The sequence below is a fragment of the Brassica oleracea genome, chromosome C3 (genome assembly GCF_000695525.1).
Source record: "Brassica oleracea var. oleracea cultivar TO1000 chromosome C3, BOL, whole genome shotgun sequence".
Taxonomy (NCBI): Eukaryota; Viridiplantae; Streptophyta; class Magnoliopsida; order Brassicales; family Brassicaceae; genus Brassica; species Brassica oleracea.
Window position 1 is genome coordinate 9,747,002 of NC_027750.1, and position 15,125 is coordinate 9,762,126.

The 15,125-nt window shown below is 35.1% G+C and overlaps 2 protein-coding genes and 1 pseudogene across 4 annotated transcripts; 1 reads left to right on the forward strand and 2 right to left on the reverse strand.

The window, feature by feature from the left end:
* Positions 1-2,431: 2,431 nt before the first annotated feature.
* LOC106328973 (xyloglucan galactosyltransferase KATAMARI1 homolog) lies at positions 2,432-4,862 on the reverse strand. The gene is given in 2 exon segments (XM_013767530.1): positions 2,432-3,382; positions 4,125-4,862. Coding segments are annotated over 2 exon segments (1,413 nt in total). The 5' UTR covers positions 4,720-4,862; the 3' UTR covers positions 2,432-2,564.
* Positions 4,863-6,483: 1,621 nt separating this feature from the next.
* LOC106328078 (DNA topoisomerase 3-beta) lies at positions 6,484-11,897 on the reverse strand. 3 transcript variants are annotated; one of them, XM_013766435.1, is made up of 15 exons: positions 11,779-11,897; positions 11,643-11,699; positions 11,181-11,284; positions 10,776-10,869; positions 10,386-10,485; positions 9,773-10,016; positions 9,529-9,691; positions 9,311-9,430; positions 8,879-8,958; positions 8,393-8,671; positions 8,142-8,310; positions 7,928-8,056; positions 7,591-7,803; positions 7,316-7,495; positions 6,484-7,229 (listed from the first exon to the last, which is right to left on the reverse strand). In XM_013766435.1, the coding sequence occupies exons 1-15, from the start codon at positions 11,803-11,805 to the stop codon at positions 6,594-6,596; spliced, it is 2,595 nt and encodes an 864-aa protein (XP_013621889.1). In that variant the 5' UTR covers positions 11,806-11,897; the 3' UTR covers positions 6,484-6,593. The 3 variants fall into 3 exon arrangements, with proteins under 3 accessions (XP_013621889.1, XP_013621890.1, XP_013621891.1); XM_013766436.1 differs by lacking the exons at positions 11,643-11,699; positions 11,779-11,897 and having other exon boundaries at positions 6,485-7,229; positions 10,386-10,441; positions 11,181-11,283; XM_013766437.1 differs by lacking the exons at positions 11,181-11,284; positions 11,643-11,699; positions 11,779-11,897 and having other exon boundaries at positions 6,485-7,229; positions 10,386-10,499; positions 10,776-10,852.
* A 158-nt stretch (positions 11,898-12,055) lies between these two features.
* LOC106331610 lies at positions 12,056-13,681 on the forward strand (annotated as a pseudogene).
* Positions 13,682-15,125: the final 1,444 nt, after the last annotated feature.

Sequence of the window (15,125 nt, forward strand, 5' to 3'; positions counted from 1 at the left end):
ATATATATATATATATATTTATTTTATTATTAAATGATATTTTTTACTCATATGGTTTTAAAATCATGTGTATCTTCTTATAATAAAAATGTTAAACCATTGATCATTAATTTTTAACATAATAATTTTAATAGTTTTAGTCATTTATTGTCGTTTTTAAAAATTCAAAATATAACATATACGAAAAAATCTAAATTTTACTTTTATAGCTAATTTGATTGTTTAATTTATTTTAATAATATAAAATTAAACAAAAAATGATGGAGGAGATATAAATTGTTATCAAATCTTTATTATTAAAATCATTAATTGTCATATATATATTAGTCATTTATGGTAATTCCTTAGGTTTGATTTAAGGAAAGAAAATAACATATCATATCATTATATCATATAGTTTGACCAATTTATGTATCTAACAACATATAAAAATCGAATGTGGACCTACTTATTTTTCAATTGAATGTAATTGACTACCTAATTGAGTGCCACCTATGCATTGGGGCCTATTTTAATTAATATAAAATTGAGGTTACATCTTTTCAAATGTTCCTCAATTAATATATAGGGGATTTCAGTAGCTAAACAAAACGAAAATAAGAAATAAGAAATCTTTTGGCGCATACTGAAAGGTTGGCTTTTTTTTTGTCAGCTTAAGGTTGGCTTTAACTAGAACCTTTTTTTATAGCGCCTTTTCATTTGGTGTTTAAAAAAAAAAAAACTAGAACCTTTTCATTTACGGTATTTCCATACTTATTAAAAATATATATAAACGGAAGCGAGAGTGAGCAGAAATTTTTCAAATCTAAATTTTTAGAAAACTCCTGAAAATTTCATAAAATTTTGTATGACATCATTATATATCCTAATCAACCAGAATTTCCGCTACTTAGCTCACTTAGAAAAATGCTAGTTTATAAAAAAAAAGTAGAAAAAGGCTTAAATACTCTCAAGTAGGTCTTGAGTAGAACTAGAAGTAGAAGAATAATTAATACACAAACTCGTGTTAACCTCATTACCTTGCCCAAGTCAAGTGATCATGTTCAGGATTACACTATATCAATACACAACTGGAAACACGTCGACCTTGGATTGATTGTTCTTAATCTTATATGTAATTTCTTTTGATCTTTTTTTTAAAATAACCTTGTCAATATTGATTGCATAAGTTACACACGAAGCTCCATTCTATGAGAAAGTAGAGAAGTTGTATGGTGGTCTTGCTAACCAATTGGTTAATCAAGGCCATATACTGGACAATTTTGCATCTGCGCTTGATCAGGTATTTATTTTTACTTAAATTGTTATCATGTTAAGTTACTAGTCTAAGCAGAAAAATATAGAATTAAAATTGCTTTTCTTTTGCAAGTCACGACACTTTATTTGAAAGTAGATTGTTTTTATCTAATCTAGTTGCTTACTCTGAATCTATGCATACAATTTTTATTTTTATTTTAAATGTTAGGTTGGTGTTGCTAAAATGAAAGCTACAGTTGAAAGAACTGGAGTACTTGTTCTTATATCAGAAAGTTTTGGCCACTCAGTATTCAATGATTCTTTCAAGGTATTTTATATTTCAGGATAGTAAATAATCTTTCGGTCGTTTCAAGTGAGCGGCTTCCTTGGCCTTACATCTTCTTGCTTGTTCATTTGTTCATCTACTATCTACTTGAATATCTATGAAATGTACTAATTAGTTTTATTCTTTCTAAATTCAGTATCCACTTATGTTACACCAAATGCATAACTTAGGTAGTGATAATCTCGCGTTTTTAACAATTATCTTCAGTGGAACACTTCAAATCAACTGTTCAAAAGGCATAAGTTGCTTTTGGTTTTCCCTTGTAGGCTAATGTTTCTATATGTTATGTGATGATACTCTCAGGTGTTCAACAATAGTCCAAACGTTTCCCCATGCCATGTATGCGATCAACTTGGATCTCAGGTTAGTAATATCCAAATTGTCTTTCTAATTATTCCTCCCGAGTGGTCTCATGATCCTGCACGGTCTCTGGCTTTGCTTTTTGTGTGAATAATGTTGTGGTTTGATTGATCATTTTGATATTACAATGGATACATGCAAGGATTTTGTTAGTGAAGCTGAATCCTTCAGTAAATTACAACAACACCAGCTAGATGCCTAGATGGACACAGGTTCTTATATAATCTTCAACGACAATGCTCGTCTTGAACTTTTTCTACCAACATCTCCAGAAACTGACCGTACAATCTAGAGGAAGCCCACAACAAAAGTCTCGCCGTCCCTTCATTTTAGATTTGATTAGTATGTTTAACTTCTTCACATTGTTTAGCTTCATAAAGCTATACTAAGTGAGAAATACAGACAGATTACGAACTAATGATAAAAGAAAGAATGGGTTTTATTAAGCATTACATTTCTTGGTGAAGTTTCCTTTTCACATAGTATTTTAATCTATTTAAAATTGGTAAGAATGTAAAATATTCTTGTCTATTTTAAATTTAGTTGAAAGAATGAGAAACATTCTACAAGATAATTGATATCTAAATACAAAAACAAATGTGGGAATGTATCCATTTTCGGTCTAGTTACTCTTGAATTTCTCTATTCTCTTGATCACTCCCTTCACAGCAACATCAAAAGCATCTTCAAGTGTCTCTTTATCCGGTTTGTATCGGTTTGGTTTAGTGTATACAATCTTTGGAACCGATCTTATTACGTTTTCTCTCATACCAATCACTTTCTCATTCGGTATCCCCTGCAAAATCTCTTCGATTTTACTCTTTCCCCCGGTTCTCAGCTCTTTAACCGGTATATAAACTGAATATTCACCATCGTTGTTCGGCAAGTGCCATACATATTGCTTGTATGCACTTCCTTGGTTAAAGAAAACCGGTATACAACCAGCTAAGATAGAATCAAATACCGATCTTCTGGTTAACGAATCACCCGGTGGTTGTAAGCAGAAGACGGAGCTCTCGAAAAGCTTCATCAGACTCATCGGATCATCGCAGCCGTTGGCTTTAACGTCACAGTCAAGAAACCTACAAGTCTTGGAAGAACTCTTACACTGTTCGATGACTTGAGTGCGAACCAAACCGTTTTGGCTTCTACTCCGCCTTTGAGCTCCGGCGAATGAGAAGAGTATTGTTCGGTTGGTAAGCTTGATCTTGTCTTGCCATTGGCGTATCTCGAAGGTTGAAGTTGGGTGAAAGTAGGTTGGATAAGGAATTGCGAACTCGTTGTGGCTCGTTGGACTTCGTTCAATGGTGAGGAAAGAGATGTTTTGTGACTCTGGTAATAGCATTAAGTTGGTTCCTCACAGGGAGTTGTTGTCGGGGTTTCGCCGGAAGTCTCGTGATATCCGACCGGTTACGAGGAAGTGGTCTATACCTGACATATCTGGATTTCAATTAAAAATTAATTTTGAAGTATGTCAAAACACATAATAATTGGCCGACAGCATTGGAATAGCATTAATTATTTTATCGAGAAACAAATAACAAATCTGACCATAAGACTAAAACTAATATTTTACGTATTTTTCTTGTATGATAAAAGATATTTGAGCAACCTTATTGGCTAAAATATATAACCGAGATTCTCAATCTTTTATATTAGAATTTGATATAATATTTTTTTTTAAATAGACCAATGACCAACCAAAAATTTGTATATGGAATTTCTAAAGAGGTTCTAACCGTATCTCAGATGGACACTCTGTTGATATCCTTCACTCTCATTTATTCAATTTTTCAATGGTTTAATTGTCAAAAAATTATACTTCTGTTTACAAAATACTGTTAAAACACACACTAAATTACTTATAATTTCTTAATTGATATTTAATCGGTTAAATCTTCACTTAAATGATTTACAAAATAGACTATTTAAGTCTATTTTGAATTTTAATGGATTTTTTTTTTTGTGTAGCTTCATTTTATAATTTTAGAGCAAAAGAACATGCTATTTGAACTTTCTCTTGAAAATTAAACTTGTCGGTAGAGAGGGAGAGGAGAAAAGTTGTTGGTAACTGACAAAATCAAACTCCCAAAATCAAAACTAACAAGCAATAATTGTAAATAGTAAAAAGCATGAGGGTCAAAACGAAACTTATCAAAAATAATAAAGCACGCATACGTACCTTTCCACTGAGGTTGCTTTTTGAGCCATTCAAACATTTCCTTCCCGGCGGCGTCTCTTTCAGCTACGCTACGCCGCCGCAGATTCCGCCGGAAATCGAGGCCAGCGTAATAAGGTATGTAAAAAGCCGAAGCCAACGAAGAGTTTCTCGTCAAGCACTCGTACATCTTCATCTTCTCGTGGAAAATCACTTCAAGCATGAACTGATTAGTCGCGTACCAGCTCGGAGAGTACTTAGAATCTATGGAGACACCATCATCACCGATCCGTGGTCCAAATCCGAAGTTGTCGAGGTACTTACAGATGCTGATCTTATCCTTTGGTCTTGTAATCGACTCGCAATCTTGCAAGATGTCGGTGTTGAATCGAGAAGGTAGGTTATGGATATATATGTACCGGCCGAGACATGAATCTTGTCTGTCACGGTTGTGGTGATCGGAGTCGGAGGTAATGGTGGTGATGAGGATGATTTTGTTTTGTGAGAGGCGAAGGAGAAACAGAGAGGTTGTGAGGAGAGAGAGGAGAAGTAAGAGAATGGTTGGTTTCTTATTACATGGCTGATTCTTAATGGAACTTGATGAATTGTTGTTCTTCATCGTTGTTGTGAGTGATATGTGGTGTTCTTGATTTGACGATCCATATCGAGTTAAGAACGACAAAGTCAGAGATCACACGCAATAAATAATAATTTTATATTAATAATCATATGATTTCAGATATCAATCAAATAGAAATATTTCTTGATTTTTATAATCATATATACATACGTAGGTAGGAGGAGGTGTTTGGAAACTTCTTGCGTTTCCGAAAATCAATATTTGGTCAAAATAGTATGGCTCATCCTACCCTCATCGGTCAAGTATTGTGTATGAATTTCTACATCAAATTAAATTCATATTTTCTTTTAAAAAATATTATTGTAATAAAATTAGTTTTAAATTAAATGAAAATATTTTTATAAGGTTGACCTAAAAAAATATTCATACGTTAAAAAGCAGAGATGTTTTTTTAAAAAGTTTTAGAGAATATTTTAAAACACTTTATTGTATTTTGACTTTTTTGGCAGAAATGATGTATCGAATCAATTTGCTTTTGCAGAGCACTTTCAATAAGGTAAGGGATCAACTGATCCCACTAAAATTATTAGTTTCTTTCGTAGTTACAACAAATTTTCTTAAATGACTAATAAATCTAATATAACATACGTAGTACGTTGCCTGATTTGTGGCATTATTTGACTTAAGTCTAACAAAAATTCAGAAAAAAAAAAAATTCAGGCAAAGACTTTGGCGACAGTCCTGACCAGTTTGCTATGGCTTCTCTATCTATTCTATTAAAAGAAAAGTCATGAATTAATTTATGTGTGATTTTTTGATTTGGACCACCTTTTAAAAAATTGTTAAAATTAGTTTTTGTGTAAATATTTAAATTATTTGAATTATTCTAAGACAAACAAATCAAATAGATATTCCTATATTTACTATAAAATTATATCTGGATAAAATCTTTTTATATCTTTTTTTTACAATATAAATATAAATATATTTATCATTTTTTATTAAAATAAACCTTTTAAATATTTAAGTAATTTCGTGTTTGTTTAACATAAATGTATATTTGTTTTTAACTTAAACAAAACTTTTAAATATTTAGTTAATGTCGTTTTTATTTTAAAATTAAATTTATATTTATTTTAACTAAAAAGAAATTTTAAAATATCTAAATAATTTTCTAATTATAACTAAACACATGTACATTTTTGATTAATCTGCGATATTAATTTAATATAATTTTTTTCAATAATTTTTTTGATCTTTCAGCAGTAAAATTTTTCAATTTAGAATTTTGTATCACATGATTTAAAATATGAAAAATTTAAAACAAAAAAAATTAAATTATTGCATGTGAACTATAAAATTGTTGTGTATTAAAATGTTATATTAAATAATTAGTAATATGGTAAATATTACAATTAATCATGTAAAACAAATAATTATGTGTGAAAATAAAATAATTAGTATCTGCATTAAAAATCAAATCCAAATCGAATCATAAACCACCAATGAACCTAACTAACTTAAATACATTTTGTCATATCAATACCATTACTAGCTGTAAACCAGTCTACGTTGTTTCTCTATCAATATTAGACTATATATGGATCTTTCCACAAACAATCTAATTCAATGCAATTTAATTTTCATTATTATTTATATTGAACTCTTTTACAAAATTGTCTAGTGTTTCTCCTTAATTGGAAGCGTTAGAGCATGATTAATATTTTTAACTAAAAAAGCTTTAACTAAAAAAACTAAGAACTCTCTATTAATCATGGTCTTGAGCCACAAAAAAATAATGAAGAGTTTCTATACTGGAAGCAATAAGTAAAGATCTTGAATGTCCATCTGTTCTACTTCTGACACAAGTAACGCAAAGACAACACATGAAATTTTAAGGTTCTCTAGGGCTTTCAGAAGTCTCTGAAACTCATTTTTGGATCGACAGCTTTTGAGCCTCTTCTCCCTCTGCCTCGGCCTCTCCCACGTCCTCTTCCCCTTCCTCCACGCCTCACAAAGGATCTCCCATGTTTGACTTCAACCAGCGAGAGCAGCAATTCATCACAGAGAACGCATCCTTGATGCAGAGTGGCGCCATTGTCCAGAGGAGTAGTTTTCTTGTTGAAGTCAATTTCTATGATGGCTGAATCGCACTCGGGACAGCGGTTACTAGTCGTAGCTATGCGGTGAGCACCTTCCGGAAGCATTACGATGCAGCTACACAAGTTGCAGTTAAGTTTCCACTTGGGGAAGCTCACCGGGTCCAAGACGAGTGTGCCTTCACACTCTGGACAAGCGCAGACACCTTGGTTTCTCAAAGAGTGTGGGCATGTGGGGTGAGGACAGAGAGAACACGGCATGCCTGAACCGGTTTTGGTATTGGCAGAAGCATTGGCCGTCTTAGCAGCTCCAAAGAGTGTGTCAATTCCTTCGAATGGAGGAGAGTTGTAGCAGTATGGACACAGCGGAAAGGACTTCCCCTCGGTTCCTGGCACTGAGTAGATCACGAGCTCGAAGTTGTCTAAAGGACATGTAAGTTCCTTGTATAGCTGTAAGAAAGTCGCATAACAAAGGCTTCAGATTCGAGTTTCTGAAGGTTTCAGCTTAAGAATTTAGGTGATGAGGAGGTTTTTACCTTGACTGTGCCCTTCTGGGGAAGATAATAAACTTCTTCGCATGTACCACAGAAGAGACGTGGTGGGACTGCTGTGATGTGTTTCATGTATCGCAAGCATTTGCCACATTTGCTTAAAGCGCGACCAGAATCAGCCAGAGGAGAGAACTGTGCTTCAAAGAGGGCATCCATGTGCTCGATCTGAAAGGACAATACAAAAGTAATATTAAGTAGGGACCAGGATTGTCTAATTAGTGCTTTCAAATACAACACAACATAATCCACTTTTTCCACACCTGTTGAACAAAATAGCTGAATTTACGCCGGAATTGCTGAATCACATGCTGCACAACGTGTGAATGGTCGGCTTGGCCTTTGGCAACAAGAGTGATTTGTTGCTCGATGAAGCTCCGGATGTCTGGTAAGCAAAGGTCTGGATCAATACACTGATAGCCTCTTATCAGCGTGATTCCTAGTGCTGTTGGAACCAATTTCCTCCCAGATTGGACCTGCAAGAAAGCGTAAACATCAAACAAGACCAATGAAATTTCTCAGTTAACAAAAATATATCCTCCTGAAATGACTAGCATGATAATCAAGAACAAAAAGCACAGAGACTTTTAGTTAACAAACCTGAACATAGTTACGTTCACCAATGTTGTTTATATGCACAGGTATTGATGCATCTGTACCTATTCCATGCTTCTCCATTAGAGATATCAGCTCACTCTCAGTAAGGAAGTCCGGCGGCGAAGTGTTCCCCTGTAGATTTTACAACATTCAAAAAGACAAATAGAAAGGATAAACTAAAACTGGAACTCATTGTACAGCTGGAGGAGAATCGGACCTCGTACAGCTCCACTCTTGAAACCTCAATCTTCTCTCCTTTGAGAAAAGAAGGGAGTTTCTTCTCGTCTACTGCAGACCATGGCATTATAGCTGTAAAACCCTTCTCTGTCACACGCTGCCCCGTACAATGGAAAATTTCTCCACCAATTGACAATTCCACTTTAGTCCTGCGATGTCCATCACATATAAGATGTGCAAAGAATAAGCGGTAACTGAAATGGGTCAAGCTACAAACAAGGCTTTATTTACCTTATGTACTTGCAGTTAGGTGAGACAGTGCCAATAAAATGTTGACAGACATACTGATAGAGTCGCCAAGCATCTCCTCCGACAATGCCCTCGGTTGCTGCTCGCATTGGTGTGATAGGAGGATGGTCTCCCGCATCAGTTCCTGACTTTGGCTTTTGAAAGCCGTCTGAGAGAAGTCTCTGTACGTAACCACCCCATACTGGATTGCTAACTTGTGCTCTGAGTGTGTCTGTGAAGTCGAATGAAGACGGGTAGGCTGTGCTTTCCGTGCGCGGATAGCTATAACAAAACATAAGAGTTTTGTGTAAAAAAAATTCAATTATCGTGATGAGAGAGATCAGGTTTAAATGAATTAAGTTTTTCTTTCAATAACAAACATAACTACCATTCTATAAAAATTTGGGAGTTTCCAAATTAGCCAATTATAAGCCAGCAAAGAGGAGTAAATGACAGAAATTAATAATCCGAATAATGGAGCAAGCGAACCTGATGAAGCCTTGAGTATATAATCGCTCGGCAAGATGCATAGCCGTCTGAGGCCCAAACCCTAGAGCACTTGAAGCAACCTGTGTAATCGCTATTGTTATGCTAGATCAGGGAGAGTAATTTGAATATAACTTACTTTAGCTAAATTAGGACAAGATTAAGCAATGGCAAAAGCTCTAATCGCAACAACATTGAAAACCAGGATAAGTAAAACAAGAAGAGAACAACATCTCAATTTTTTGCCAACTCATCCCCAATAATGAAGCTGCCAGAAACAAAATAATCTTTGGATGAATGCAGATTCTAGTTTTGAAGTCGGTGTTTTGGGATCACTAGTACATGATATGGTGTTCGCCTAACTATAATGTATACCTAGACAAGTTCATTTTGGTTGAATAGTAATCAAGAGTCAAGACTCATGACTTCCCTCACCTTTAGCAGATTCACTGTGTTAAGACCAGTTGGACGACCTTTGACTTCCTGCTTTTCTGATACGTCAATCACTTTTGCAGTTCTGCCTTCCACAACCAACTTTTGAAACACAACAGCAGCCTAGAATATTTGAAAGCCATGAATACATCTCAACGGTTGATTGGAAAGCAACAGTGAAGAATGTCAACTAATTTCTAACAGAAGAACGGAACACTAACTTCCAGGTCGAACAATCTACGTCTATCCCACTCTAGTTGAAGCTCATAACCATTCTTCATTAAATGAGGTCGTAGAGACCAAAACTTTTCTGGCTTGAAAGTATTAATCTGCATGTAACGTTGCACACAGAACCCAAGAGTAGGAGTCTGGCATGGCCCATAGCTGAAATAAACATTTAAAAGGATCTTCAGTAGCTGAAAGAATTAAAAAGAGAGGAAAGGAAGGAGACAAGAGGAAACTGACGAGATAACTCTGCAGTCAAGATTCTGATATTTGCCTTGGAAATAACTTGTTTGGAATCGCGAGAATGCCACGCCAACTTTTAGATCAATCTCTTGACGAGCATCTACTGCGAGTGCCTCATCCCTGTTTGGTTCAACAAGGTTGTCCATGGCCTTTGATATGTCTTTCTCAGTAACAGAAGAAAATTTTGCCCGATAAACCTTTCTCTTGCTATCTTTCATGTCGAAGCCAGTGCACTCGATAACTACAGAAATTACAGGAGGAAAAGATTAAGATGGCCATCAAAACCATGTGCATTCTCAAATATAAGTAGCATAGAAGAAAAACTTTTGCAGGAGGAAAAGATGAAGATGTTGATTATTGCGCCACAAAGGCTAGAGCCAACTGTATAATTGAACCCCAAATCTACTACGAGTACAACAATTTAAAGAGTCTACCATTAGACGCTCGCATGATACACAGACTCAACAGTGTGATAACAGAGAAGAAATTACAGTCATTAATTCAAAAATTACCAACAGAATGGATGCAATGATTAGAAACAATAGATTCTGTGTGTTTTCAACCAAAAGATGGTGAGAAGAAAAGTGAAAATCGGTAATTATAGACTTGCCTTCAAAGCATATATTCTCCCCTTCACGATCACAATCCAACCACAACACCATGTAACTGCAACCACGAGCTTCATTACTTAGATGCCTACAAATATGAGCCTGAGATTTGAAGACTGTTAGATAAAAGTGAGCATTAGCGTAAAAATAAGATAACGCAGGTAGCATATAACCACAAGAAAGATGCATCTCTACTATTCACTAACTAGACATACGCATAGTTCTTGTTCCAAGAAAAATTCATGCATACTGTATTTTTCCTGAAGAAACAAAGCTCATCCCTAACGTGTCCAAATGTTGCTATAACATATCCAAGGTAAAGGCAAAAAAAATGAGCTCAAGCACTCCCTATGCACAGATAAAAGAGAGATAAGATGGTGACAACTATTTACCTTTGGGTTTGACTCTTTTTTCTGGATTGGAGCGTCGAAAAGATCTTGCGGATCAATGGTTGACCAATTCTGATATTTTTCTGGGAAATCTACACTGGAATATGAGAGTGGCATTTAGAAAAACCGAGAAGTCTGTCTTGAAATAATTAAGATTTTTTTTTGGAAGCAGTAGTTTTTTTACAAAAGATTGAATCATTAAAACAAAATGAATGAAAAATTAAAATAAAACCATTTTTTAAACTCTCAAGTGCAGCAAGAAAAATACAAAACTAGAGTGGCTAACAGAGACGATGGAAGCAAAGATTTTAAAGCATCTCATAAAGAAACCGCGGTGCACACATTAAGGAACAGCAATCACTCCTGTTTCTTTTGGTATGAATAACATATATATAGGCAAGAGAGAACCTGAAAACATGTCCAATAACAGATGTAACTCTATAGTGTGCTTTGAAGCCTCTGAACATCCCATCAAATTCATGCACCTCAGTACTGCCTCTCCTTGTAGACATCTGAATGCAAAAAGAAGAAGATATACCCACAATAAACCAAACCTCTAACACCAACAACCAAACCAAATGGCAAAATAATAAGGCAAACGAAACTCAAGGAACCAAACCAAAAATCTCAATATCATATCCGTTCTTAATGTTACTTACAAAGCCAATTCAGACAGACATCCAAAGTGAAACCGATTATTCAAGTCCCAAAATAGACTACTCAACTTCTAAACGGAGTAACCCACAGAGAAAAGTTTGAAAATTTAACAATCAAAAACACAAAAGGTGTCTGCTTTGGTCGCAGTCATTATAGGTGATAATACCAAATATACTACCAATTTAGAGAGTAGACAGAAATAGAGGAAGGAACCTGTCCATGGGAGAGAACTGAAGCTATGGAGAGAGCAATGCTGGGCTTCTCCGCCACCTGGTGAAAGCAACGAGAGGAGATTAAGAAATGAAGACGAGGAAGTAGAATCGAGATCAGAAAACCCTAATTCACTCACCATAAGAACTCTGGGAAGATGAGCCATTGAAGGACGATGATGTTCGAATCTCTCGGACTCAAGCTCAGGCGTTCAACAAGAGCTTTTAGCCGAAGAAGCAAAACTCACCAGCGCAAAGGCAACACGAGAGAGAGGTTTGGGTATTATCTAAACCGGATCCCGGTTTATAAAAATTGTGAATATATATATGTTCAGAACGGCAGCGTTTACTATCCCTGCCACATGTTAAAAACGTGGCCTACTATTATTGTTTTGACCCGGCCGGATCCCGGTTTAGGGAGCCTAGGGTTTAAATCAAGTATCTCCGCCATGAAATCGCGGCGGCAGAACCTCTCGGTAGAATCAAGTATCTCCGCCATTTCCCGATGCAGTTCGCGATCTCCAACCTCAACCAACGGAAGAGAAAACTCAGAGCCAATCCCAGCCGACCTCATTTTCGAACTTCTCTTGAGACTTCCGGCGAAATCTATAGCGAGATGTCGCTGCGTATCGAGCCTCTGGTCTTCCATACTTATCCGTCCTGACTTCACAGAGCTCTTCTTCACCAGATCTTCATCTCTCCCGCAGCTTCTCCTCTCCCGTCAAGAAAACGACGAGCTGCTCTTCTTCACTGCACCTCAGGTCCATACCTCGTCTCTTGTATCCCCAAATCACCATAAGAAGATCCCCTTTCTTCTTAGTACCTCTCAAATCTGCGGTCACCTCCGAGGTTTGATCTGTCTTACACACCAGCGGACCGTGAAGAAAAGGAAAGAAACGGTCCCGGTGATGTTTAACCCTAGCACCGGAGAGTCCTTGGAGTTACCCAAAGTGAAGACGAGTATGGTTATGGTGAGAAGCTTTTTCGCTTATGATCCAGTTGCTAACCAGTTTAAGGTATTGTCAATGAGCTGGCCATGCTATAAAAGCGGATGGATATGTAAGGATCATCAAGTTCTGACTTTAGGAACTGGGAACTTATCATGGAGAATGGTCGAATGTAGCATACCACATCATCCTACTTACGATGGGATATGCATCAACGGCTGTCTCTATTACCAAGCTATAGTTGATCGAGGCTCGGGGGTTTCAGCTATAATTTGCTTTGATGTTAGGTCTGAGAAGTTTAGTTTCATTAAAAAAGCTCAGGGTGCGGCTCTCTGACGCGAATCGACTCTTGTAGACTACAAGGGTAGATTAGGTATACTCACGGCAGATAGGGATGAACTTACTGGAGAAAGTAGATATATGGAGATGTGGCTTCTAGTAGATGCTGAGAAACATGAGTGGTCGAGGCATGTATACGTCTTCCCCTCGTCGTGGGGCAATGTAGCTGGAGAGGCTCAGTTATACTATATCGGAATGTCTGGTAACAATGAAGTTTTGTTGTCTCCGCGATATCCATCCAGCCCTTTCTATGTTTTCTACTACAATTTCGAGAGGGGAACTATCAGAAGAGTCGAAATCCAAAGAATGGATGCGCTTAAGCATGGTAGAATTCACACCTTTCTAGACCATGTAGAGGACGTGAAGCTTTACGCAAATGTGTAGGACTTTATTTATAACAGAAGTATCGTGGCTTCTTAGTTTGAAGTACTATGTTATTGAATGGCTATTTCCTAGTTTAGGTTATGTTGCCCAGCTTTGTTGGAATTTTCTGGTTTTTAGAGCAAGGAGGAATGGTTGTTCTAAATTATGTTATTTTCAGTTGGTGACTTTTGTTTTGATGAGCTTTATGTTAGTCATCCACATGTAAAGACTACATTGACACTGCGCCAATCTATCCGAGATGTTTAACCTCAGATGCATCGATTAAGCATTTCCATCCCTGATATATATATAAATCCCTTTTCTTTATTTAATAAGAATTTTTATTGCTACCTTGAGTAAGAGAAGTGAATCTTGTTATTGGAGACTCTTTGTGATGTTGATCTAAAACAGAGAAGTCTATGAAATCTTGTACTGCTTTGATGAGTGAATCTTGACACAAACCTGTAATGTTGGATTTTGTTTCGGAAAATCTTTACTTTATGATGTTGTCGAATACACTTTATTTTTGTTTTTGAATTAATCACAGTATCCGACGATTGTGAGTCCCAACAATGCCGATATTTATAAATCTCATGATGGCCAACGAAAATCGAACCGTGAATTCACTGTATTGGGGTTATCCCTTAAGTGTCACTACCCCAGCCCTGTTGGTTACACTTTACTTTGTGATGCAAAGAAGGAGGCTACATACTGTTATCTTACATACGCTCATGAGAATATTAGCAAGGGATTCTAATTAATCTGACAAGAAATAGAAAGATGATAACATAACACAAGAAGGCAGTTGACTTGCGCCTAGCTTGATTCTGAACCTGATCTATGAATGCACTTAGATATAATCTTTCATCAAGAAAAAAATCTCACATGCTAATAAATTCGCAGAATCATCTTTTAATTTTCTCACACTAAGAAGTAGGTGTTTTACCCGCACATGCAGATATAATAATCTTACGAATACTTATTATTTTATGTCTTATTAATTTAAAAATCGGCATTATAAAACTCTAATTGGTGAACATGTTGAAAGAAAAACATTATGGTGAATTCTTTGTTTCTCAAAATTTATACCAGTTATGTTAGTCAAACTATTGAAAGGTAGCTCCCTCTTTTTTCTTCTAAATTCCCCATGGAAGTATGAATTTATAAGAAAAAATTTTCCTATGCAATTTTGATAAGGAAAAAATTGAACAAAAATTCCTATTTTATTTTATTTTTTCAATTCCTCAAATGAAATTTTATTTTTTATTTATTTTTTTTCCTTTCTTTTAGTGGTCACCAACTGAAGCTATAGTGTTTCACGGATTAAACTTAAACTGGTTTGAGTTCCAAAAAAAAANGTAAAAGCAAGAAAATTTGTTTTGAAATCAGTCACAAGTTAAGTTATTATTTATGATTTTAAATAGTTAAATCAAACATCAAATTATTTATATATGTCAAAAAACGTTCATCAAACTATGTACTTATTATTGTGTTAAAAGTTTTAAAACACTCATATATTAGAAATAGTTTAGAAAATATCTTTTATATAAATATTTTTGTTTGACTAATATTTAATTATAAACTGTTTTATATCTTAGCTTTTTTAACTTTATAATAAAAAAATATTGTTTTCAGATAGCAAGACAATATATATAAGAATTCTCTTAATTTTTAAATATATTTTCACAATTTTATTATATTAGTTTATAATTAATTATTTAATATAATATATAAATTTAATATTATTAAAATAAAATACATTTTTTATTATATACAAAATTCATCACGGGTTTTTTAAAAATTAATAAATACTCAGTTAAAAACTAATAATAAATCAA

Coding starts and splice junctions, on each gene's coding strand:
- LOC106328078 (XM_013766435.1), bottom strand. CDS start 11,805: ATGGCTCATCTTCCCAGAGTTCTTATG. Junction 11,700..11,778: donor ATCTTCCCAGAGTTCTTATG/GTGAGTGAATTA, acceptor TGCTTTCACCAG/GTGGCGGAGAAGCCCAGCAT. Junction 9,431..9,528: donor GTAGATTGTTCGACCTGGAA/GTTAGTGTTCCG, acceptor CAAATATTCTAG/GCTGCTGTTGTGTTTCAAAA.